This window comes from Esox lucius, chromosome 24 (assembly GCF_011004845.1).
Source record: "Esox lucius isolate fEsoLuc1 chromosome 24, fEsoLuc1.pri, whole genome shotgun sequence".
Lineage (NCBI taxonomy): Eukaryota > Metazoa > Chordata > Actinopteri > Esociformes > Esocidae > Esox > Esox lucius.
Genome location: NC_047592.1, coordinates 27,750,665 through 27,776,245, shown reverse-complemented (window position 1 = coordinate 27,776,245; position 25,581 = coordinate 27,750,665). Strand labels below are relative to the sequence as shown.

General features: G+C 40.1%; 1 protein-coding gene across 2 annotated transcripts in view; it reads right to left on the bottom strand.

Moving 5' to 3' along the window:
- plcb3 (phospholipase C, beta 3 (phosphatidylinositol-specific)) overlaps positions 1-25,200 on the bottom strand; it is a 73,919-nt gene extending 48,719 nt beyond the window's left edge. For both annotated transcript variants that reach the window (XM_010865891.3, XM_010865892.5), the window contains exons 1-2: positions 24,542-25,200; positions 5,792-5,878 (exon numbers count right to left, since the gene is read on the bottom strand). In XM_010865891.3, coding sequence (XP_010864193.1) covers positions 5,792-5,878; positions 24,542-24,640 — 186 coding nt within the window. In that variant the 5' untranslated portion in view covers positions 24,641-25,200. The remainder of the gene's footprint in view (positions 1-5,791; positions 5,879-24,541) is intronic.
- Positions 25,201-25,581: the final 381 nt, after the last annotated feature.

The window sequence follows — 25,581 nt, the reverse complement described above, 5'->3', positions numbered from 1 at the left end:
TTAACAGAAAAGGGAGTGGAGAAATGAGAGAGAGAGAAGGGGGATTTAGGAACCTGTTGAACAGAATGGCGCTGTTTTCCCCTCCCCTCTACAAAGCATGTCTCCTACCCACAATATCAAAGATTGATTCTCTTCCCCAAAATTGAAAAAAAACGTTAAAAAAAAAAGAAACGTAAAAAAACAATGTACAGTGTAGCGTCCTGCCACACCCGCAGGGGTAGTCAGTGGAATGCCTAACCAGAACAACAGCTTTACTAATGATGATTTCTCTAATCCGGTCACATTGGTTGCTATGCTAGGGAGTTTCTGCTGGTACACGCACTCAGGGGAACACATTCCCCAGGCAAGCAACCACAAGAAGTCCCTAGAGAGCAGCATGACCTCCACGCCATAGACAGTGCTGAGACAATTTGTACTATCCCACGTTGTCGGTACGCCGTGAACAGGATTCTAACACTTAGACGCAGCTGTATTGCAAGCAAGAGACTTAATGGCCTGTTTACATTACAATCCATTTTCCTAAACATATCGAATGAGACTTGAGATTTTGTGAATAGCTCGAGATGCCACTTTCCAAGGTAGCATGCGCCACATTTTTGATCAAGCCCAATGGAGGCTTCCAAGTGTGAAGACAATTGTGTCTGAACTGTATCAAGTTTATCTTTGCGCACGCATATCGCTAGATTTTCCTGCTATTGATGCCCACACGCAGGAGCGTGGTACGTCCAGAAAATGCAGGTGTAAATTCAAATGCTGTAGAAATGATAATCCAAACTAAGATATGTCTATCAAGCATTTTATTCTCCCTTTCATAATATAAATAACCCCTTAGACCACTGTGTCAATAAAGGAGTTTCTTTTACTAATATACATCTGCATAGATCTCCTACCTTTTCTCCAGGGTCTGTTAAATTCCAGGCACACCTCTTTTTACTAAATGAGGTACTGATTAGGTGATTACCTGAACCAAATCTAATTTAACAAGGAAGAGTATAAAAACCACTGCTGTGGTCATCACTATCCTCTTGCAATAGGACCAGCTGGATGGCAAAAACAGTGCAGGTAGTACCTCAAAGTTAATTTGAATAAAAAAAGTGTTCAGCATGACAAAAGAGTTGAAAAGAAAAGCTTTGAGTGAGGAAAAGAAGGGCTCAATTCTGGTTTTACTGGCAGAGGGATACAGTGAGCGTCAAGTTGCTTCCATCCTAAAACCTTCAAAAACTGCATTTCATAAGAACAAGGTCAAGCAACAGACACTGGGGACAACAAAGCTACAGACTGGCAGAGGGCAAAAAACGAGTGTCCACTGACCGAGATGACTGTCAACTCATTTAAACGTCACTCAAGGCTGAAGTCGTGCAAAGCCAGAAAAAAGCCCTTCATCAATGAGAAGCAAAGAAGAGCCAGGCTGAAGTTCGCAAAAGACCATAAGGACTGAACCGTAGAGGAATGGAGTTAGGTCATCTCTGACAAGTCAGATGTTCAGCTTTGCCCAACACCAGGTCGTCTAATGGTTAGACGATGAACTGGAGAGGCCAACAAGCCAGTGTCTTGCACCCACTGTGAAATTTGGTGGAGGATCAGTGATGATCTGGGGATGCTTCAGCAAGGCTAGAATCGGGCAGATTTGTCTTTGTGAAGGATGCATGAATCAAGCAAAGTATAAGATTTCCCTGGAAGAACACCTGCTTCCTTCTGCTCTGACAATGTTCCCCAACTCTCAGAATAGTTTTTTCCAGCAGGACAATGCTCCGTGCCACACAGCCAGGTCAATCAAGGTGTGGATGGAGGACCACCAGATCAAGACCCTGTCATGGTCAGCCCAATCTCCACACATGAACCCCATTGAAAACCTCTGGAATTTGATCAAGAGGAAGATGGATGGTCACAAGCCATCAAACTAAGCTAAGTTACTTAAATGTTTGTGCCAGGAGCGACATAAAGTCACCCAACAGCAATGTGACAGACTGGTGGAGAGCATGCCAAGACACGTGAAAGCTGTGATGAAAAATCTGGGTTATTCCACCATATATTGATTTCTGAACTCTTCCTAAGTTAAAACATTAGTATTTTGTTGATGATAAATGAATATGAATTTGTTTTTGCATTATTTGAGGTCTGAAAACAATATTCTTTGGGTTATTTTGACCAGTTTTTATTTTCTACAAATAAATCTCAAAATGACAATTTGTTTATTTGGAACTTGGGAGTAATGTTGTCAGTAGTTTATAGAATAAAACAAAACTGTTCATTTAACTCAAACACATACAGTGGAGAGAACAAGTATTTGATAACCTGCAAAATGGGCAGTGTTTCTCACTTACAAAACATGCAGAAGTCTGTAATTTTTATCATAGGTACTCTTCAACTGCATGTGATGGAATCTAAAACAAAAATCCAGAAAATCACAATTTATTTAATTGCATGACATAAGTATTTGATACATCAGAAAAGCAGAACTTAATATTTGGTACAGAAACCTTTGTTTGCTGTAGTTCTTGACTGCAGCAGGGATTTTGGCCCACTCCTCCATACAGACCTTCTCCAGATCCTTCAGGTTTCAGGGCTGTCGCTGGGCAATACGGACTTTCAGCTCCCTCCAAAGATTTTCTATTGGGTTCAGGTCTGGAGACTAGCTAGGCCACTCCAGGACCTTGAGATGCTTCTTACGAAGCCAGTCCTTAGTTGCCCTGGCTGTGTGTTTCGGGTCGTTGTCATGCTGGAAGACCCAGCCACGACCCATCTTCAATGCTCTTACTGAGGGAAGGAGGTTGTTGGCCAAGATCTCGCGATACATGGCCCCATCCATCCTCCCCTCAATACGGTGCAGTCGTCCTGTCCCCTTTGGAGAAAAGCATCCCCAATGAATAATGTTTCCATCTCCATGCTTCACGGTTGGGATGGTGTTCTTGGGGTTGTACTCATCCTTCTTCTTCCTCCAAACACAGCGAGTGGAGTTTAGACCAAAAAGCTCTATTTTTGTCTCATCAGACCACATGACCTTCTCCCATTCCTCCTCTGGATCATCCAGATGGTCATTGGCAAACTTCAGACGGGCCTGGACATGCGCTGGCTTGAGCAGGGGGATCTTGCGTGCGCTGCAGGATTTTAATCCATGATGGCGTAGTGTGTTACTAATGGTTTTCTTTGAGACTGTGGTCCCAGCTCTATTCAGGTCATTGACCAGGTCCTGCCGTGTAGTTCTGGGCTGATCCCTCACTTTCCTCATGATCATTGACGCCCCACAAGGTGAGATCATGCATGGAGTCCCAGACCGAGGGAGATTGACCGTCATCTTGAACTTCTTCCACTTTCTAATAACAGAGCCAACAGTTGCTGCCATCTCACCAAGCTGCTTGCCTATTGTCCTGTAGCCCATCCCAGCCTTGTGCAGGTCTACAGTTCTATCCCTGATCCCTATCCCTTACACAGCTCTCTGGTCTTTGCCATTGTGGAGAGGTTGGAGTCTGTTAAATTGAGTGTGTGGACAGGTGTCTTTTATACAGATAACGAGTTCAAACAGGTGCAGTTAATACAGGTAATGAAAGGAGAACAGGAGGGCTTCTTAAAGAAGAAATAACAGTTCTGTGAGAGCAGGTATTCATACTGGTTGGTAGGTGATCAAATACTTATGTCATGCAATAAAATGCAAATTATTTATTTAAAAATCATACAATGTGATTATCTCAATTTTGTTTTAGATCTCTCACAGTTGAATTGTACCTATGATAAAAATGACAGACCTCTACATGCTTTGTTAGTGAGAAAACCTGCAAAATCGGCAGTGTATCAAATACTTGTTCTCCCCACTGTACCTATGAATAGTAAAACCAGAGAAACTGATAATTTTGCAGTGGCCTTTAAATTTTTTCCAGAGCTGTATTGACTGAGTTACATTACAGTCTGCATTAAATTAAATCAAACAAACCTACCGATGCGTCATTAGGCAATGTCCATATTATTATTATCATTTATTGTTTAGAAAAATGTGCATGTCCACATGCTCCAGGAGTAGATGAGTAGGCTCACATAGTCAGTTGACTATCTGGACTGCAGCTAAGGAAACCCTTTTAACCGGTACAGATGTTTTTGGGATGCACAGTTATGTTTTCGCTAGCTGTGATAATTTCCTGTACTTGGCCGTTAGCCAGATTTGTTCAGTCAAAAAGAAATAACACGTCATTACAGCCGCCAAGTGAGCCAATCGGTAGTAAAAAAATGTTTTGTAACTTTCAAAAATGAGATTAAATGCCATCCTTGTCGAAATGTCGGCAGTTCAACTAATTGTTCTTACCCCTACTATTTATTAGAAAAAGAAAAGGAGAGACTAATTCACCACTAACAATGAAACTACATCCTCATTGACTTGTTACTGCTTTCCACGTTTGCACTGTACTTCTCATGCCAACAAAGCTATTTCAAAACAAAAGATTGCTAGAGGGATAATGCAATGAGACAGTAGAGGGAGGAGAACAACAATTCCAAAAGAAGAATGTGGGTCCTGACATTTCCTCTTACATAAACACACCTAACTCAACCTTTACCTCTACAAAAAGAAAGGAAGAGAAGAAAAGAGGGACAAATTAAAAGAATAATAGAGGGTGGAGGAGGTTTCAATGATAACAGTGGGGGGTCTTTTGACCTTTCTCTACACAAAACTAGATGTCTGTAAAACACTCAACTATTAATGGGCGCAACAATTATAGCCATGTCATCTAGATATAATAGTAGAAATAATTTATTTTAATAATAGCATATTCCACTCATAGCAGTCCATCTTAAAGTCTGATTACACTTTATCCCAAATGGAACACTTTTGTGTTAAGTTCACTAATTTCAAAAGGCATGTACTGTACAGGAGAATAGGGCACCATTTGGGACACAAAAACTTCATTTACCTATGGCCCTGGTCAAAAGGAGTGTACTAACTGAGGAACAGGCGCTATTTAGGAAGCAGATTTCATTTACCCTTCCCTGGGGCATTCTACCACCATCACTGAACAGTGTCAACGACAGCCCTGGGGCTTGGGTTGGCCTACTCTAATGTCCTACTAGAGAACACACACACCAAATGCAATTGGAACTCATGTCTGCACACACGCACACACAAACACACACACTCTTAACTTCTGAGTATTTAACAGGCCATTCCATACATACCATTCAAGTAAATATGCAACAGAAAGAAATGAGAGAGAGACAAAGGTAGAGAAAGATTGAGACAGCAAGATAGACAACCAAAAGAGCTTGAAAGAAAGCAAAAAGGAACATGTGAAAACTGGGAGAAATGGAAAGAGAGAAAAAGAGGTGGGCAGACCTGAAGAAAAAGGGGGGCAAGGAGAAGATTGATAGAGAGAGGGGTGAACGAAGAAAGAGTTTATTTAATTTGTGGCCTGAAATTTGATTCGATCCATGAGGCCCGCCTTCACATGACCAACTGGATGAGGCTGAATCCCAAGCAGTGCGCTAATGCTTTTATATTGCACTACTTTACATACAGGGAGCTGGTGAATAATAGTGGACTAGGAAATAGGAGACCAGTTGGAGCGCACAGCCAGCTGCCTGTACTAATGAAGCAAGGAAAGCAGGACAACAACAGAATCAGGAATGGACAGCGTGTGTGTGTGTGTCTGAGAGACAGAGACAGTGATTAAGAGGACTTCACTTCCACTTAAAGGTTAACATGTTACATTTTCAAGCTTCAAACATCATTAGCTGAAAGTAGTAGCAAGATGGATGGATAGATAGGATAGATTCTATTGAGTAAAGAAAAAGAAAGGAACAGACTTACCATGTTGGCTCCACCCGTCCAATAAAGGAAGAATCCATCTGGGTCTACCCTCAACGTAATCAGGGTGGGATGGCCACTGTTGGGCTCCTACAAAACACACACATAAGAATATTAATACAGCAACATAGACAGCGCACAAGACAAAAATATGCCAAACCGAGGATTGAACACAGGTCTCCTGCAAGAACGTGTATGACAAAATCATTTTGCTCAGGCATTTGCTAGGGAGCTAATGCAGGTGTTCAAGAGGAATCGTACACATGCCTCATACCTTTGGTCTTAGTTCCAATGCTGGCTATGAGAAGGAAAAAGAAAATAAATCTTGAACATGTTTGACAGAATCTTCTCTAGTCTAATGGTAACAGTGATAAATGTTCTTTACGCACTTTGATACGAAACTAGGATCAGCTTTGTTTCCCAACCTTAACAGTTAAGGCCGTCCTAAATTCAATGTGGAATTCAGCCTATGATTATTGTATTACACTGTGCTTACAGACAAAATTGACATCTTGATATCAACCTGGCCAGATATGCTTGAGGTCTGTTGTGACATCAATTTGCCATGCAAGGCTAAGTCAGCAGATGTTTTATGTCACCTAGCAATTACTAGATTGCCATCAATAATGATGAACCCCTGGATTTGACTCCATGGGTTTTTCAGGGAGCATGAGATATGGGGAAATGCACCTAATCATTATCAATATCCTTTTAAGACACAAAATTCAAAAAGCTTAATGACATCATTGCCTGTATGGTTTCAACTGGTCAGACACAGGGATCGTCTTTTAGCCAAGATGTCATCCGTCAAGTTTTCCACCAAAGAGTTTGTCCTCAACAGTGACATAAGTTGGCTACAATCATGCAGTCTTTGCAGGCCATTTAGAGGGGAAAAAGCTGAACCATGATCAGCATTTAGGAACAACTTCACCTTACAGTACACCGCATTGGACGATGCAGAGAGCTTATTTGTATTTTTTTATTTGATAGAACCACCATACCTTAATTTTAGGTTCCATGGCAGGCTGCCAGAGTAAAAGGAGAAATTAGGTTGGCAAAGATCTTCTTTTAACAATATATCATTCAGTAGTAACTTTTTTAATATTCCAGTAACAAAACGACAGACATACAAACAATGACATTTACTGTAGAGTTGAATGTAGACACAGATGTAGATGACAAAAGAAACATTTTATATTTATTTTAACATACATTTTTAAAAGAGAATATAGTTCTTGTTGGGTTCACAAAAGAACAGGTAGAAATAATGTTTTTGTTGTTGTTATTGCTGCCGTAAATTATACTGTATTCTACTGCATGCAATTATGGCAGATGGGGGAAAACATTGTTCTTTGCAGCGGATTCTTTGTACTTGCAAAATGACATGTCAGTTCCACCATTAAGGAAATGGTTCAACCTGCACCAAATTGATAAAATAATATACAGTTTATATGCATGTGTTTATTTAAGCACACACAGTGATTTATTAGACAGCCATTATTTATAAATGTCACACTGGGGATAAAAGCACTGGGGATTTAATGATAAGATTCAAATGCAAAACTAGCCATAGACCTTTGTCTCTGACTTTGTTGGAGATTTAAAGAATAGCCCATTGTTGAAAAACGACATTAAAGAAAGGGAGATAGGTGTCCTTCTGCCACTCTCTTCTTTCAATCCCCTGCTCCAGTCTCAGTTTCTTTTTGAATGACCGCCTTTGATGTGCTTTTTCCTCCCATCCTCTTCTTATTTCTTTATTCAATTTCTCTTTTGTTCTCCTTTCTCATTATTTTCAGTAAGCCACAATGAATGCCTGCAATAACCAACACATTTCTACTAAAATAGAAATGTAACTGTTCATCTACAGTGCCCTCTGTAAATATTGGGACAGCTAAGCATTTTATTTCTTCTTATGGCTGTATATTCAAGAAGTTTGGATTTCAAACTATTACCAAACAGTCACTATGAGGATAGAGTAAAAAGAGGATTCATTTTAGATTCTTAGCTTTTGTTTGAGGGTATTGGTGTAGATATATGTATTAATATTTACAAAATAAAATTTTCATAGATAGTCACCCCATTTCAAGGCACCAAAAGTAATTGGAAAATTGGCTTAGCAGGTGTTTGGGTTAGTTGTGTTTTGTCACATTGCTTTTAGACAAGAGAGCAGTCTATATCAAATCATATTTCAAGGCATTGTGTTTGCCTTCAGAGTAATATATTGGTGCTGGTCAACATGATGACTAAAGGTGTTCATTAATCTAAAAAGATATATCAGAAATAGAATCAAAACCATAGGTTTACAAAAAGAACAGTAAGGAAATGTGAGGCTATGTGAGCAAAGCTAAATGGTCGACATTCCAAATCATAAACTGAGCACTCTCCAAGGGCACAATTATAAATTTCAACCTCTAAAAATCTTTCTTCGCCTTCTTTATATTTGCTTGGTACATTTTAAAACAAAATCTTTAGGCTAGCAATTGTTTTTGAAGTAGGCTAAGAAGCAATCAACATTTCAACAGCAAGTTGTTTCCCATATCAAAAGATGGAAGAGTGATGAAGCAAAACCATGGGTCAGACCATCTCCAAAACAGCAGCCCTTGTGGGGTGCAGTGGTTAGTACCTATCAAAAGTGGTCCAAGGAAAGAAAAGTGGTGAACCAGCTGACCAACTGGTCCAAGGCTCATTGATGCACATGGGGAGCAAAGGCTGGCCCATGTGGTCTGATCCAACAGATGAGGTTGCATTATGGGAAGAAGACAAGCCGGCGTAGGAAGTATGATGCTTAGGGGAAATATTTGGTCCTGCCATTAATTTGGATGTTACTTTGACATGTACCACCTACCTAAGCATTGTTGCAGACCATGGGAACCCTTTCATAGCAACGGTATTCCCTGATGGCATTGGCCACTTTCAGCAGGAAACACGCCTTGCCACAAAGCAAAAATTATTCAGGAATGGTTTAAGGAACACCACAATGAGCTCAAGGTGTCGACTTGGCCTCCAAATTCCACAGATCTCAATCCAATCGAGCATCTGTGAATTTGCTGGACAAACAAGTCTGATCCACGGAGGCCCCACCTCGCAACTTACAGGACTTAAAAGGTTCTGCTGCTAACATCTTGTTGCCAGATACTCCAGCACACCTTCAGAGGTCTAGTGTAGTCCATGCCTCGATGGGTCAGGGCTGTTTTGGCAGCAAAAGGGGGACCTACACAATATTAGGCAGGTTGTCATAATGTTATGGCTGATCGGTGTATGTTACAAGAAGTATGTATAGATGTGCAATGAAGGCAAATGCAAGTGCAAATGGCAATTCTAAATGTGCAATGAAGGCAAATTGAAGGTGCAGGGTAGTATGTGCAACTGCAATGCAGGGATAGGAGCAATGAGGTTCCCCAGGTAGACATGTACATGTAACTGAAAACATCCTTACCAGACTTTGCAAAGTAGTGTGAGAGTCCAGTAGTACAAAAAGAGTACTGCAAAAAGGACCCTGAGAGGCAATACTGCTCTAACGCAATATAAGCTGCTTTATATTCTAACACAATTTAAACTGCTTTTAGTTCTAAACCATTTAAGAACACTCCAGTCCAGCTTAAATGCGCTTGCACTTTGGCTCAAGCCTGTTTGATTAATTTAGGATATCATAAAATCTCATCAAAATTTTGTATTAGAGTTAGGTTATTTAGACAGGTATCGGCATAAAAGAGTGGAGAGAAAATGCAGACGCATTTGAAATGTTGCAGACAATATGATGCAGACAATAAAGCAATTAATGTCCTACCTGTGGCATGTATATAAATGTTGAGCAGGCCCAGTTGTTCTCAACTTTGGATCAAGATGGCAAAATGAAAGTTCCTTATTAGGGCACGGATAACTGGAGCTTCTGTCAAATGGACTGCTCAGCTGTCTAATGTTTTAATCGGAACAGTGATGAAAGTTACATCTGCATTTAGATTTATGGGAAAGACATCAGTAAATAGGTTTGGACATTGTGGTTGAAAGCGCACATTTGATGACCGTGATGCTCATGCAAGGAAAAAAAAGTGAAAAAAAATGCACATTCCATGGTTCATTGGTGAAATATCATAGGCACTGGTCTACAGAAATGTTGGGGAAAGAAATTGGTGGGAGTGGTCTCTCCGAAGATGACAATGCCCCCACCCACAGGGCACAATGGGTCACTGAATGGTTCGTTGAGTAAGAAAATCTTGTGAATCATATCATATGGCCTTCACAGTCACCAGATCTCAACCCAATTGAACAACTATAGGAACCCCCTAATTTGGTAGGAGTTGACCTATGATTTTTTTTTTGGGATGTCCTACTAGATACAGGGGTATTCAACTAATACCACACGAGGTCCAGAGCCTGCTGGTTTTCTGTACTACCTCATCATTAACTGTACCCTCCTGGTGCCCCAAGTCTAAAATACAGCTCGGGACAAATTTAAGAGACCACTGCACCTTTTTCTTTCCTTTCCAAAAAAGTTGAAAAAGAAGGTTTAGAGTGAGGAACAGAAGGGTTAAAATTTCGAGTCCACTGCAAATTGAATGCTTCTGTTCCTCACCCAAAACTTTCCTTTTCAACTTTTTTGGAAAGCAAAGAAAAGGTGCAGTGGTCCATTTTTTTTCCAGAGCTGTATATCCATGATAAAAAAATGTTATTGAACAGGTTTAGAGGTCCAGATGATAATGTTTTTCTTTCCGTTTATGATATATAAAAAAATATAAAGAGTTTTTCCTGTCAGCTGTTACATTTTCTAAATAATATGACATTTCACTGGCATCAAAAACATTGACTTAGTTTCCAATGATCATATGAAAATAAAAACAATTTGATTACCTAACTGAAAATAACTACAATGTTTTACTAAGAGTAAAATAACAGCTCCATTTGTTCTTTGTGCATGAATGTATTGCATAGATTGGATGAACATATCTTAATTGCCACAACAATTCTTTAAATTACAGGCTTTCTTCATAATACGTTCTTGACTTCAACTAATGCTGCAAATTCCTGGCAAGGCTGCAAGCAAGCAACTCTAGACAATACATGCAGGGCTATCCTGATTTGTGTGTACCTTAGACCAGAAACAACACAAGCTGACAACAACATAACCATAACAGACACAAGTAGGGCTGTCACAATTATGAAATTTTAGTTGACAATTAATTATTGCACAAATAATTGCGATTAACAATTGAATTGTCTATATTCTAAGTTATAGTGCCACTATTGCCACAATTATACAGTAGTGTAAGCCTAATAATATTGTAAAAATACACAGGGTGGATCCAGTAAGGATTCTTCAGATTTGCAGTGGCAATTTGCCTCCAAATTATTGTGCTCACCTCTTTCAATTTTGCTTAAAACCAAAATGCACCCAGAGCGGTGCAGTAGTGTTTGGAACTACCACTAAATCAATGTTGTTAATGATTACTGTTCACACAATACAACCGCAAAGCAATGACAATAACATTGCACATTGATGATGTTAATGTTTTACCTCTCGCTCTGCTGCAAATACAATAGCCTAGTTATTTGAAGTAGCCTTCCATACGTAGCAAACCGTTTTAACATTTTTAATATGCTATGGGACAACATTTATTACAATCCAGTGGCAGTCCCTACCATCAGGCAAAATAGGCAGCCGCCTCTGGCCCAAGAAGGCCTCTGTAAAATTTCAAACTGAAATACATTTTCAGTTTAACCACAGTTTAACCGACTGCTCAAATAAAATTAAGAGAACACTTAAATCATGCTTTAAGACTCGATGAACAAAATATATTAAAGATTGTTACTGTACATTGTATATTTCGTTGGGAACAAAATGACGTAACAACAGTCAATGGAAACCAAAAACACCAACCAATTGAGGGCTGGATTCAAACTCACACCGAAAATCAAAGTAGTAATGGGACTTTATAAAGATGGAAAAGGATATAAAAAGATATAAAAGGGGTCTTCCAAAGGCCAGTCAGTACTGTTCAATCACTTGCATCGGCGAGTTGCCCGAAAGAAGCCTTTAATGTGCCAATGCCACAGAAAAGCCTGCTTACAATATGCCCGACAACACCTTGATGACTCACAGTCTCTGGCACACTCATTTGGAGTGACGAGACCAAAATAGAGCTAAATAGAGGGGTCAACAAAGCCTATATGTCTCCTGACCTTAATATAATTGAGCCACTGTGGGGAGATCTCAAATGTGCGGTTCATGCAAGATGACCAAAGACTTTGCATGACCTGGAGGCATTTTGCCAAGACAAATGGGCAGCTATACCACCTGCAAGAATTCAGGGCCTCACAGACAACTATTACAAAAGACTGCACGCTGTCATTGATGCCAAAGGGGGGCAAAAAACTGTTATTAAGAACTAAGGGTATGCAGACTTTTGAACAGGGGTCAGTAAAATTATTTCATTGTTGTCATTTTGTTTTAAGATTGTGCCATTATTTTAAGGTTATTACCTACAGTTCAATGTGAATCCCAAAATAAATCAAATATGTATTTTGCCTTCTCACTCATGTTTCTTTACAAATGGTACATATATTACCAATTCTCCATGGGTATGCAAACGTTTGAGCACAACTGTTACATCCCAGAGGTTCTCAATTGGACTCAGGTCTGGGGAATGTGAGGGTCAGTCAATGGCATCAATGCCTTCATCATCCAGGAACTGCCTACACAACTTGGCCACATGAGGCTGGGCATTGTCCTGCCCAAGGCCCACTGCACCAGTGTAAGGTCTAACGATGAGTCTGAGGATTTCATACCGGTCCTGTGTTGGGGAAGTTTCTGAAGCCTGATGCATTCTTACTGATTAAAGGACTTGAGTCCCATTGTTTAGAAACGTAAAGGAATGTGGGGGATCTGGTATTTGCATAGGGGGCATCTATTGTCTGTCCAGATACTGTAAGAACTCTTAGAATTGAAGAGGTAATTTATGGCAGAAAGGATAAGGTGGGGGAAGATAGCATTTGACTTGTGTGATAGAACAAAAGGGAATGTGTTTGATTGACATGAGACAGATGGCAGCATCTTACCACACCCCTTTTTCCTATATGATATATACGGCTGAATGAGCTATATGGCGTTAGAGACTCCTCAGACGATTATGTGTGTGTAAGCGGTTGACGCGTCTCTCATAATAGTCTCTGTGCATAATAATTAATAAAATAATGTACGAAGAGAACTTTGTCTCTGTGTCCCTTACTCCGAGTGTCGATACATGGAATTACCATCACAACCGTTGGCTAGCATGTGGAGGTCAGTGCGACCCTCCAAGGATATGCCAACCCTTGTCTCGTGAGGACACACCTCCAATCAAGTCTGGCCTCCTTGGAGGTCTGGATACTTGCCTATTAAAAAAAGTTGCTGCTATGTTGAATACTTTTTACTAATATTTGTAAAAATATTTGACACGCTTTTTTGATCAGAGTTGCAACAGGCAAGCAACTGAAACGTGTTTTTCTATTAAATAAGTGTTGTAAAATTACATTACTGTTCATAGCAAAACAATTAGAAACTAGGTTTAAACATACTCAAATTAAGAAAACGAGTTTCTGTAAATGATCTCCGCCTATACCATTCCGCAGAGCTGTTAAACGCTCTTCTGCACCCATGCGCTAGACATCCAATGGAAACAGATATTACATAGTTATTGTTGAGACGTTTCAAACATTGGCCTAAAAAAAACTTATTCAGATTGGAAACATATGATTTTGGAATAAAAATATTGTGCAAAAAGATTGTTAAAAGATCGTTGTCTATAAAATTATTCTGTTCTGGCTCAAACAATCGCGATCAGGCAATTATGTAATAATGGAGACAGACCTAAACACAAGCCAAAACAGGTAAATGTAATTTTCCCTCCTAAAGCAGGAGTCTCAAACTTTTGGCCATGAGGGCTACTTTAAAAAAAAAAAAAAACTATCTGAACACGCCATCTCCGCTCTGGACAGGCTAACCTCCTACAGCCTCTGAGGACAAGGCTGCGAACAATGGGTGACCGTGCCTTCTGCTCAGTTGCACCAGCTCTGTGGAATGCTCTCCCTGTTCATCTAAGGGCCCCACAGACTGTGGACTCTTTTAAAAAGGGCCTGAAAACCCATCTTTTTAATGTCGCTGTTCTATGCTTTTAGGCTAGTGCATTGTAGCACTTTGAGGTCATTTAATTGATATAAAGTGCATTATAAATAAAAGGTATTATTATTATTATTATTATTATTATTATTATTATTATTATTATTATTATGTTAAGAGCTACTCTTTTCTTTGCTTTTTACAAACATTTTCCATAATCTGTACAGAAGGTACTGCTGTTGTGCTATTAAATTACAATAATTAAAATGGTTTGTGTGTTTATGACAGTCTCGTGGGAACACATGAACACTGCATGTACCTTGTACATTGTTTTGGGACCAACTCATAAATGGGTTGCGAACTACCAACAGTTCATCATTGACCTATTAATTAAAGACCCACTGGGCCCTCACTTGCGGGGGCATTTTACACCAAATCCATAAAAGTGAACCCTAATTATAAACCTTAACCCCAAGTTTAAACTATAATGTTTATAAAAAACAACCAACTAAATGTCCTGATTTCAACAGATTTTCATGTGTTGCTATTTTGTCACAGAAATCTACAATCTTACAGAGCAGAATAACTACAATCAAAGCCAAAAACAGCAGAATCACAACACAAGTTACAATAAAACAACGTCTTCCATCTAAAATTATGCGGAAATCGCATTTTCTTGGCTTGGCACATCAACATGCACACACAGACACGTTTATCCCCCAACAACAATGTACTATGAAACCACAAGGTCCATACTTGAAAACATATAAAGACGTTGAAGTTCAAGGTTCATTTTAAGAATCAGCCAACTGAAGTTACAAAAATCATTGCACCACAAAGAATGTAACATTCTAATCAGGTGTAATCTGGCCAAATTCAGCCGCAGCTAACCACACCAGCTCAACTGTCTGTGACACACGGGTAATTTCTCAACAGCCGAATGCAAATGTTGACAGACTTGGACATGACCAAACACTTCTTTGATACAACCATGATAAAGGTTTGGGCATTATAAACTCAAAGAACGGGTATTTGCTTTATTTAGTAACACATCGCTACAGCGAGTCACTGTGAATTTTTTGAATACAGTTACTGTGAATTGAAGTCTCCCCTGAAATACAAATAATTTTTTTGCTGAGAGAAGGAAAAAAAAAGGTATTTTTTTCATTATTTAAATGAGAAGATTAGGATTTTTGGGGGACATTTTCAAGGTTGTGAAAAGACAGTAAATACAGATAGCTGGGAAACAGACTTAAGTGTTAAAAAAAAGTCTGTGTCTAAGCTGTGAGAGTTACCACCAAATCACAGGCTCTGCACAGATGACAATGCAATGATGATGCAATATTTTCACAACACACTTGAAACTGACCAAGTAAAGGAAAACAAAGTTAATCTTGAATTTGGAGGCAACATTTTATCCTTTTTTTTGAATCACACACTTGACCTACTGCAGTAGGTCAATTTGTGCAAAGTTGACCTACTGCATAAAAAAAAAAAGTTTTTTTTTTAATCAATGATTCTTATGTTAATAGGTTAAATGAAGAAGTTGATACAAGGAATACTCAAGGCCACCTGCTTAGTTTAGCATAGGGCTAAATGTAACTCACTGCAAGGTCACAGAACAGGGCTGTGGGCAACTGAACAAAAATGCTGGATAAACAAAACACCTGAGGGACCCAGCATCTAGGTATGAAACAATATTGATATACATCCATGGTGTGTCACAGTCCCTCCCAGAGCAGCGCCTCCTACAACGCCTCCCCTGCGCCGGTCCACATAATCTCCCTTTTAGTCGCCATCATTCTCTATCCCTCTCAATGGGGCGCTCTTGTAGACTGTCTCGTTCTACCACTCTCACCTGATTCCCCATTGGTGGGTGCATTTATGTTCCCTCAGCTTCCCAGTTCATTGTCTAGTACTGTCTCAATGTCACGCTGTCTGGTAGCTGGTAGTGTTCATTCGTTTCTAGCCGTGTCTAGCCCTGTGCACCTGTTCTACTAGGATATCTATTTTGGCCTTATGCCCCTTTTCCGAGTACCAGTTTATTTTTTTTCTGCTTAGGTAGAAGAGCATGTTAACCATCTGTGTTTGGCAGTGTGTCTACGATTGTTAACCCTTGACTAATAAACATAATTTTGTTCCTGCATCTGCCTTTGGCTTTTTCCCATACACCGTGACAGTGTGGTACTTTCTTTAACAATCTATTGCACTATTTGGACAACAATGCAATTATTTTTTTGGTTTAGTTTGCTGTGTCCAATAAATGACACAGTGTAATGAATTTTGCCAAAATTCTGAGACATGATTTAAGGGAAAGGTTTGCTATTTTTAGATTATCTAGCCTAATCCTGGACTATGGAGACATCATTTTTTGGAATTAATACAGTTTTGGGAGCTTACGATTAGTTTTGCACAGTTTTTTCAGTACATGGAGACCTATTTCAATACACAGTGGCCTTCCAATTTTGGAAAACTCAATGCATCATATAATTCCGCATGCTATATCTGTTCACCCGTTCACTTGTAGCCGGAAGAAGCTTAACTTTTTTTAAATCGTAAACTCTCAAAACTGTATTAATTCCAAAAGATAATGTCTCCACAGTAGATAATCTGAAGAAAATGCCCCAGGATCAAAAATAGCAAACTTTACCTTTAAAGAAGAAATATGACAGGAGAGAACAGTTTTAGCAGCCATTTTAAGGGCAGGGGTTTAATGTGGTAACAGAACCAACAGCAACAGCTGTGTCTGTGAGAATGTCCCCTTCTGTGGTAACACTTGCTAGCTTGAATCTCACTGTACTGTAGATACTGTCTTAGCTAACAGGGGCAGTTTAAGATAAAACTAAAACCACCCAGCATGCAAACAAAAAAAAGGAAGTTCTAGGAGAAGCATTCAAAGATCTACTCAGGTAGGCTTCAGTGCACAAACATTTTATTGGTGCTAATGTGCATGGTTGTAATAGAAATAGCTAGTCTCAGACCTAACCGTTTTTTTACTTCTTCATCCTCCCTTTTCTTGGAAAAGTACAAACTTATCTGTAATATCTGGTAACATCAGCTATATTTAGCTGGTGATAGCTAGTGTTGTGGAAATTACCAAAGATGAACAACAGAAGTCTGAATGCAAAAAATTCACTTTCATGATTTCAGCATACAGTTGTGCTCAAAAGTTTGCATAACCTTGGAGAATTGGTAATATGTACCATTTGTAAAGAAAAAATGAGTGAGCAGGCCACATTTTCTTTTTATTTCTTATGGGAATTGCATTCAACTGTAGGTCATAAATAAATGGCACAATCATAAAATGAAAGATGGTTTAGCTGCCCATTCGTCTTGGCAAAATGCCTCCAGGTCATGCAATTTTTTTTTCGTCTCGCATGAACTGCACGATTGAGATCTCCCCAAAGAGCTCAATGATATTAAAGTCAGGAGACTATGATGGCCACTCCAGAACCTTCACCTTTTTCTGCTGTAACCACTCGAGGGTCAACTTGGCCTTGTGCTTAGGATCATTGTTGTGCTGTAAAGTCCAAGACCGTCCATGCACAGCTTTCGTGCAGAAGAATGCAAATCGTCTGCCAGTATTTTCTGATAACATGCTGCATTCATCTTGCCATCAATTTTCACAAGATTCCCTGTGCCTTTAGAACTCACACACCCCCAAAACATCAGTGATCCACCACCATGCTTCACAGTGGGGATGGTATTCTGTAAACTACAGGCCTTGTTGACCCCTCCCCAAACATAGCGCTTATGGTTGTGACCATAAAGCTCTATTTTGGTCTCCAAATTAGTGTGCCTCAAGCGGAGGCGTGTCAAGGTGTTGTAGGGCATTCTGTAACCAGGCTTTTTTGTGGCATTGGCGCAGTAAAGGCTTCTTTCGGGCAGCTCAACCATGCAGCTCATTTTTGTTTAAGTATCGTCGTATTGTGTTCCTTGAAACAACCTCACTGACAACCACATTTCTCGTGAGGTTACCTGAAGGTTTTTCTTTGCATCCCGAACATTTCTTCTGGCTGTTTTGGCTGAAATCTTTCTTGGTCTACCTGACCTTGGCCTGGTATCACGAGATACCTGAATTTTCCACTTCTTCATAAGTGATTGAACAGTACTCACTGGCATTTGCAAGGCTTTGGACATCTTTTTACGTCATCATAAAGTTCCATTATCTTGTTACACAGGTCAGTTAAGCAGGACAGTTCTTTTCTGCTCCCAATGGCTCAGTATCTTGCCTGCTCAGTATATCCATGTGAGAGCTAACAAACTCATTGACCATTTATACACAAACACTAATTGCAATTTAGAAAGCCATGGGTGTGCGAAATTCACCTTTAATGTTCACCTGTGTGTGTCAGCTTGTGTGTCTGTAACAAAGCCAAACATTCAAGGGTATGTAAACTTTTGATCAGGGCCATTTGGGTGATTTCTGTTATAATTATGATTTCATAAGGAGCCAAACAACTGTGATAATATATGGCTTCATATGATCACTATCCTTAAAATGTTTAATTGCATGATCATATATTCAATATCAATGCCAAAATGTCACACTTTCTGCCAGGGTATGTAAAGTTATGAGTACAACTGTATATGCAGGAAACAACCCTCACAGACAAATGCAACAGGTTATTTGCTGACCAGAAGTCATAAACACAGTTAAAACATTCCTGCTGAGAGGGAGGGTCAACCCCCTGCCCAGGCCAATCAATGTCCATTGTCTATTATCCTTTACAGACAACTGGGCTACAAAGCAACACATGTTCGTCTTCATTCAATGAACAAGGAAAAACCCGAAACCCAGGTCAACTGAAGTTCTCTTTTCATACAGTTGTTTAACAGGTTTTAGAAGAGACCCGCAAACCTAGTTAAAACATTTCTTTACACACTACACTGGCTTCCAGTTGAACCTCAAATCCACTTCAAGGATATGGTTCTTGCCTACGGATCAACAATGGGAGTTTCTCCCTACCTCAGGCAAGGATCAAACCCTACATTCCTTAACCAGGATATACGTTCCTTAACCTCCAAGTTATGTTGTAACTCTCTTTTTCTTTACGATGAGGCAGGTACAATTTCTGCACTGAGGTAACCTTCACGGATTGCGCACAGGAAAGAACTGCTACATAACACACAGAGGAGTGGGTGTGGTTCTTATGTAACGTCAGCTCAGGTATATAATCGTATATATAAATTCATTGATTAGATAATGTATATAGAAACAGCATGTTCAGGATGATTGATTTCAATGTTGTATTGCAACATAAGTATTTGAATAATAACTTAATTTTGAATATTCAAATAACCATACCCATTCCTAGCCTGCAGCACTGTGGGGTAAATTGGATGGCTTCAGATCTGTGAATCGTCAAAGTAGCTTGTGTTCACAAAGTGCACACCACATTCCAAAATGTTTTGTGAAGGAAAATCTTTAAACAAAAACAAAAAAAAGTATTCATGGACCAGTTCCGATGTTGTGTATTCCCATTTCAACCAGTAATCCTACACGCTTTAAGATTGTGACACGTTCATATGATGTTTAGAAATGCAGATTTGGGATCAGGAGCCACCCTAACCATGTGAAGTCCTCATTATACGCTAAATACTTCCTCTTTAAGCCCTGTCTCTCCCGGTCCCTCTCTCACTCACTCTATTTTCACCCCCACCCTCTCTTTCTCCTTCAACTCTCATTCCCTCTCAAACGAGTGTGCATGTTTACAGCCTCTCATAATTCGCTTAAACACTTCGCTGGTGATCGTCTGTGTGTTTATATAACAACCATCCCTCTGTCTCTCTCATTAGATGCCAAACATTTTCCCTCCTCTTCTCCAACAGGCTAGTCACTAGTTGCCAAAATGTATCTCTCCCCCTCTCTCCCTCCCTCTTTTCAAAAATGACACACAGGTGGTACTGAACACACCTTGTTAGATCATTACAGCAATACAGATATAGATGAACTAATGTTTACCATGCCAATACAGCCCCTATAAGGAGAAAGGGTAGAGAAATAGAGAAAGATACAGACATGCAAAGACAGCAGGCCAGCCAGACAGATAGGCCAGGCAGGCAGAGATGAAAAGAAATGCAGAAAGACATACAGAGAGAAAGCAAGACAGAAAGAGACAGAAAAAAGGCCAGACAGACATACACAACAGACAGACAGCTTCTCAACATTAGATCATTCTGTCATGCATTAACATCAGACTAAGTTTGAATATTTAAACACCATTAAGCATTGTGTTAAACTGACCAACGTTTCCAACGTTGCCAGTAATAAGCATACTAGTATCTGCTAACTTATTACTTGGAACAGTCATAAGAATTGCGCAATTCCTAGTGAGACTGAAGATGAACTTTACACTGCCGACGCAGTTTCATTTCATGGCACAACAACGTTGGTTTTTCTTTTATTTGTGAATGACATTGATACGAAAACTATCAATGTTGGCTTTTTCGATACGTGAAAAGACAAGAGAATCATGGAAAACCCTACTCTTTTACTGCCCAAGGGGTTTTGATCTAGCCTATATTACCTGAAAATGCATGCGCAGATGAGTTCTTCAAAAATCCACCAAAAAGAGTTGTAATATAACTGTAAACACTTATTTTAGGCTTACTATCACATAGCTACTGTAGGTTGTATCAGAATGCATAATTTATTTTGACTGTGACAAGCCACAAATGCAGGACCTCATTTGGTATTCCATGTCACTAACCACTACTTCAGTCAGGCAGTCAGTCAGTCACTCTGTCAGGAAGAGACATCCACTCTTCTTGGTGATCAGAGTGAATATCAGTAAGGTTAGGTGGTAATATACCCACCTTGCCCACTCACAAGGTAGAGGTTTCACCATTTCTGAACTCTTATCAGATCTCAACAAGTGCACAGTCATCGATTTGGGACGAGGAACGAGTCGGTTCCTCTCCCCCTCCAATATGTGTAACGACATGTTTCGCAAAATGCTGTGACTTGCTTATACAAACAGTAGCAGGTTCTCTCTTGCCCTCCCTTCCTCCATTCTCTCTCTCTCCCCCCTCACCCCTCTGAGTAGTAATGGTGTGTTACACCGTGTGGTGTGAATCATACTCAAACTCATCTTTTCTCCTTCCCAACTCTCTCATCCCATTGAAGCTCGCTATACCTCCCTCCCTCATTCGTTGAATCCATTTAGCTTTTCACTCAGTAAGAGACATTCACTCTTCTTGGCCGGCTCCGCTTACGCGGTCCCCTCACTCTTCCCCTCTTCTCACGTCACATCTAATGTTATGCTAACTTCAAAATCCACAAATCAGTGTTGTTTTGATGCTGTGAAATCGTAAATGATTCCCTCTTTCAGTCACAGACTAACAGAGAATAATTTAAACTGAATATAACATGGGATTTACCACAATTGAATTCAGAAGCATAATAGATGGAGTTTAGTAAAATGAGGCAGAAAGGAGGGAGGGACATTTCGGCTCTCGGGATCACAACAAGCAGAGACAGGAAGTCATTCAGAGTGAAAAACACAAACTGTAGACATATTTGCGGCATGTCTTTCTACGAAGTGAGTGTGTGACTGTGTGTGTGACTGTGTGTGTGACTGTGTGTGTGACTGCGTGTGCGCACGACTGTGAAAGAGTGTGTGAGAGTACCCAAGCCTGGTGTTTACTTGGGAATAGGTTCTCGACTCTCTCACACTTTCACAAATCAGATGTCCTTATTTGGGTTGGGCAATGTGAATTTTTTTTCTCATAATATCAGTTCTGTTCGTCAGAGGGGAGGAAGGGAGAGAGTCTGTTGGATAGAGTGTGAGGGATAGGGAAAGAAAGATGTCCATATTTAATCACAACTTCCTGGGAACTCCCTTAAGGAAGAACATTTTGGAGAAAGAGATTTAGAGAGGCAAGGCAGACGGGCAAGGCAGACAGGCAATTGCCCAAACTGGTTAAAATAGGAACATTTATGTTGGGGACAGTTTCCCTTCTAACAAGGCATTTTGGGGCTTACGTGTACAATGGTTTCGAATAAGGGTTTTCTGATACAATATTTAAGGAGACAACTTGAATATCTCTATTCATTTAACTAAGTCAAATACTGTGTGTGTGTGTGTGTGTGTGTGTGTGTGTGTGTGTGTGTGTTTACATGTGTGTTTGACTTAAATATATAATAGGGCAAAGAAAAATCTAAAATTGTGATTCATGCAGAAATAAGTTGACTAATGGAGTCTTTGCTTGCCACATTTAGGGGAAAGTGTTTAGAGATATTGTTACAATCGGGGCTAGGCTTAGAATTAAGGTTAAGCTAGGTTAAGTTATAAGTCATAAATGATATGACAAGTTATTGAGGTTAAGGACAGTCAACTTAGGTGTTCCCATTTAAATAGCCACGCCAACATAGGTGTTTGTGGTATGTGTGTATCACAGGCTGACAAAACATGGCCTTCAGATTGCAGGCCTGAATAGGAAAAAGGTAAAACAGCTAGAAAGGGACTCTGTTTCAGTGAAACCGACATTAATATGTTACTGCTATCAATGTAGCTTCCTCCACTCACAGATCCATAACGGGCGCCAATCAGTGATTCTCGGCTTTGCAACACCCGTGACAACCCTACCTGACAACATTCCAAACATTTGAGCTATACAAAAGGTCCTACTTGTTGTATAGCCATATGGGCAGCATTTTAAAACTAACTGAAATGAGCATACAGTACATGAACTCTGTTAAATCAAAAGACTCTGACAGCCATGCTGCATGACAGAGCGTGTTATGAATTTCCTTAGGTGTCCTGATATCCGAGCTATGTTGTATGATTTGTGGACTGAAAAGTATTTAACCTGTGTGCAAAGTGTCAACACAGCAAAGGCTATCAAGTTGATTTATGATAAAAGACCCTTAGGAACATTAGCTGCTGAAGCCAAAGTATCCTTTCAAAGAAAGAAAATAAATATTAACAAACACACGCAAAGTTCCACACACACCCCCCTATTAGATATAAATGTGTCGGAGTCCTTCATATTGCAGAGTGTGCTGAGTGCAGATCGAAGAAACCACACATTAGTCTTGCCCAGAACACTGGTCTGGTTAATAATTAATCAGCAATACACAGCTTTTTCAAGCCACACACACACCACTGTAATAGGCACTTAGACAATACTAAAATCAGATGTGGTGAAGTTAATGCTTGTAATGATCTAAAAGTTATTTGCGTCGGTTTTCTAAAATATTTTCGATTCAGACACCATAAAGCATACAGTAAAACGATTCAGGCACCCTCGACTAAAATACTGACAATGAAACTAAATCACTCACACTCCGTAACACGCACGCACGCAAACACGCACAATGGGTAAAGAGAAAGGTAATTCAGTGGAGAGATCGACAGGGTTTCGTTAAGTACTAAACGTGGGGTAGAATGATCCATTTAAAAATAAACAGTGCTTTACTGATTGACCAGTTAACAAAAATACTAAGTGTTTGGTTGTGAGGATCGAGCAACTGGGCTGTCATGTAACTCTGGGTAAAGAGAAACTAATAGTTTCAAGCCACACCCCGACACACCCACCAAACCGAGCAAACGTACCTGAATGTATGTTCAACAACCGAAACAGGTCATTGAGTACAAACTGTTCCAAAATTTTGCAAACGTACATGCAATATGAACGCAACCCAGATGTCGGAATTTCCCGTAAAACATGTTTGGGAAGTATTGATTTATTACATTAAAACGGTTTCCAGATTAACATTTGTCGAACCGAGAGTGCAAAATAGCACTGCGTTTGTTTTTTTTACAGTTAGAACTATACACATTACATATAGATTTTAAATAACCTAAGTTACACGTCGACATGTTTTGGATGTGTAGGCAATGTCCATGTAATTCAGTGTCTGATGTTGAAATCCAAATTCATCCAACTGACTCCTAGTCAATCAAAAAACGGCGGGAAAGTGGTTACAAAAGTCTACGTTGGTAGAATGGAATATAATGAAGAACGATAAAAGTGGCGGAGGCAACCAATTGGCCAATAGTAGCGTTGTCAAAAAAAAAACACGAGGGAAAAACGCACCCCCCTAACGCCACACTCTAGGCCAAACTGTTGCTTGACCAGGATTTAACGGAGCGCATAGATAGGTCAAACTGTTGCAGGAGATAGGTTGGTATCTTACTGCTATGTAACGTCCCAAAAAAACACTATTCTGTATATAGTGCACTACTTTTGACCAGAGCCTAAAGGAAAAGGCGAAGGTTAAGGGAATATGTTGATATTTGGGACGTCACCTCGAGGGGCTAATTGTACAATAGGCCTACTTTAAAAAAAAAAAAATCGATTTTATTGGGTTCAAATCTTGAGTCGTCAGTTCGTAACTATAAACAGTAGCCAGAGTTTCAGACGTTGAATTCCGAATAGGCTGACAGCTTTTGTCAGCTTTTAACTAGACTAAGCTCTTCAGTTGTCTTGAAGGCACTGACGTCGGAGTTGTTTTGAAGGTTACAAAAGCATGCCTGTCTGCTCACCTATCTACCTGACTAAAGGTGCGGTGTCAAGAAATTTCAAAACGACATCTATTAGGCCTATACTGTTAGGCTACTAATAAATAGCACTCGTTATGGGGGTTAAGGTGAAGACATACACCCCCCTCTCCTTGACCGCGTGTTTTAAGTCACTGCTGTATGGTTACTAACCTCATCCCATTTTATGAACTTGCTGCCGCGTTTTAGTATGTCGTGAACCGACACCGGTTTGAGTTGCAGAGCGTGGACTCCTGGCTTCGCCCCAGCCATGGCTCTGGATCAACGCTGTGTGGCAACGCCTAAACTCCGACTTCGGCGACCTGCCCTCCTCCGTGCCCCTTGGTCCTTGGGGCTAAGTCCTTTTCCGGGATGAGCTGTGACTTGCAGCTTTTGACGTTGCTCTATATAGGAGTAAGGAAATACGATAACTTGGCTTATAATAGCCGAAGTTTCAGTAGTCTACTATCCTAAACAGTTCAAAAAGTAATACGCTAAGAACAGTCGGGCAATTGAGTTGCGTTGTCTTGTCTGCCGGTGTAGGCTAGATATGTTTATAGGCTATAGGTCCATATCGCATTGAAAGGCTGGCTGGCTGGATAGATAGATCCATTCCTTCCTTCATTTCTTCCTTCCACCCGCCTATTACTGTCGCACTCTCTCTATTTCATCTCCCTTTAAAAGCTTTCTGCAAACTTTCTCATCACACTCGTCCCCGCCGGATTCTTCTCTTCTTTTTCTCCCTTCATGATTATAGAAAAGGGGGAGCGCAGAGCACGACAGAGTGAGAGAGTAGGAAGGAGGGAGTGGGGAAGAGAGGGAAAAAACGAACAGACGGGGGAGTGTTTTTCTCTCGCTCTCTTATTTTCAGAAAGGATTTCGACGCTGTCATTCCATTTGGTCTTTCAAGAGGCGTGTTCAGTGCGTTGGGGACATTAACGTTTTGTTTAGTAACGCTTTTGAACTGCCTGTTAACCCAGTTACATTCAACTCCAATTTACCAAAAACTTATATCGTTTTTACAAGATCGTCGTTTTCATACATGCAAACTCCTACAAAACCCATAAAGAATTTCAGCTATGTGCTGTAAGTGTCTCGTAGGTTCACTCCTACAGAAGTGTGTGTGTGTGTGTGTGTGTGTGTGTGTGTGTGTGTGTGTGTGTGTGTGTGTGTGTGTGTGCGCGTGCTTATTCTGAAACCTATGCACACACTTT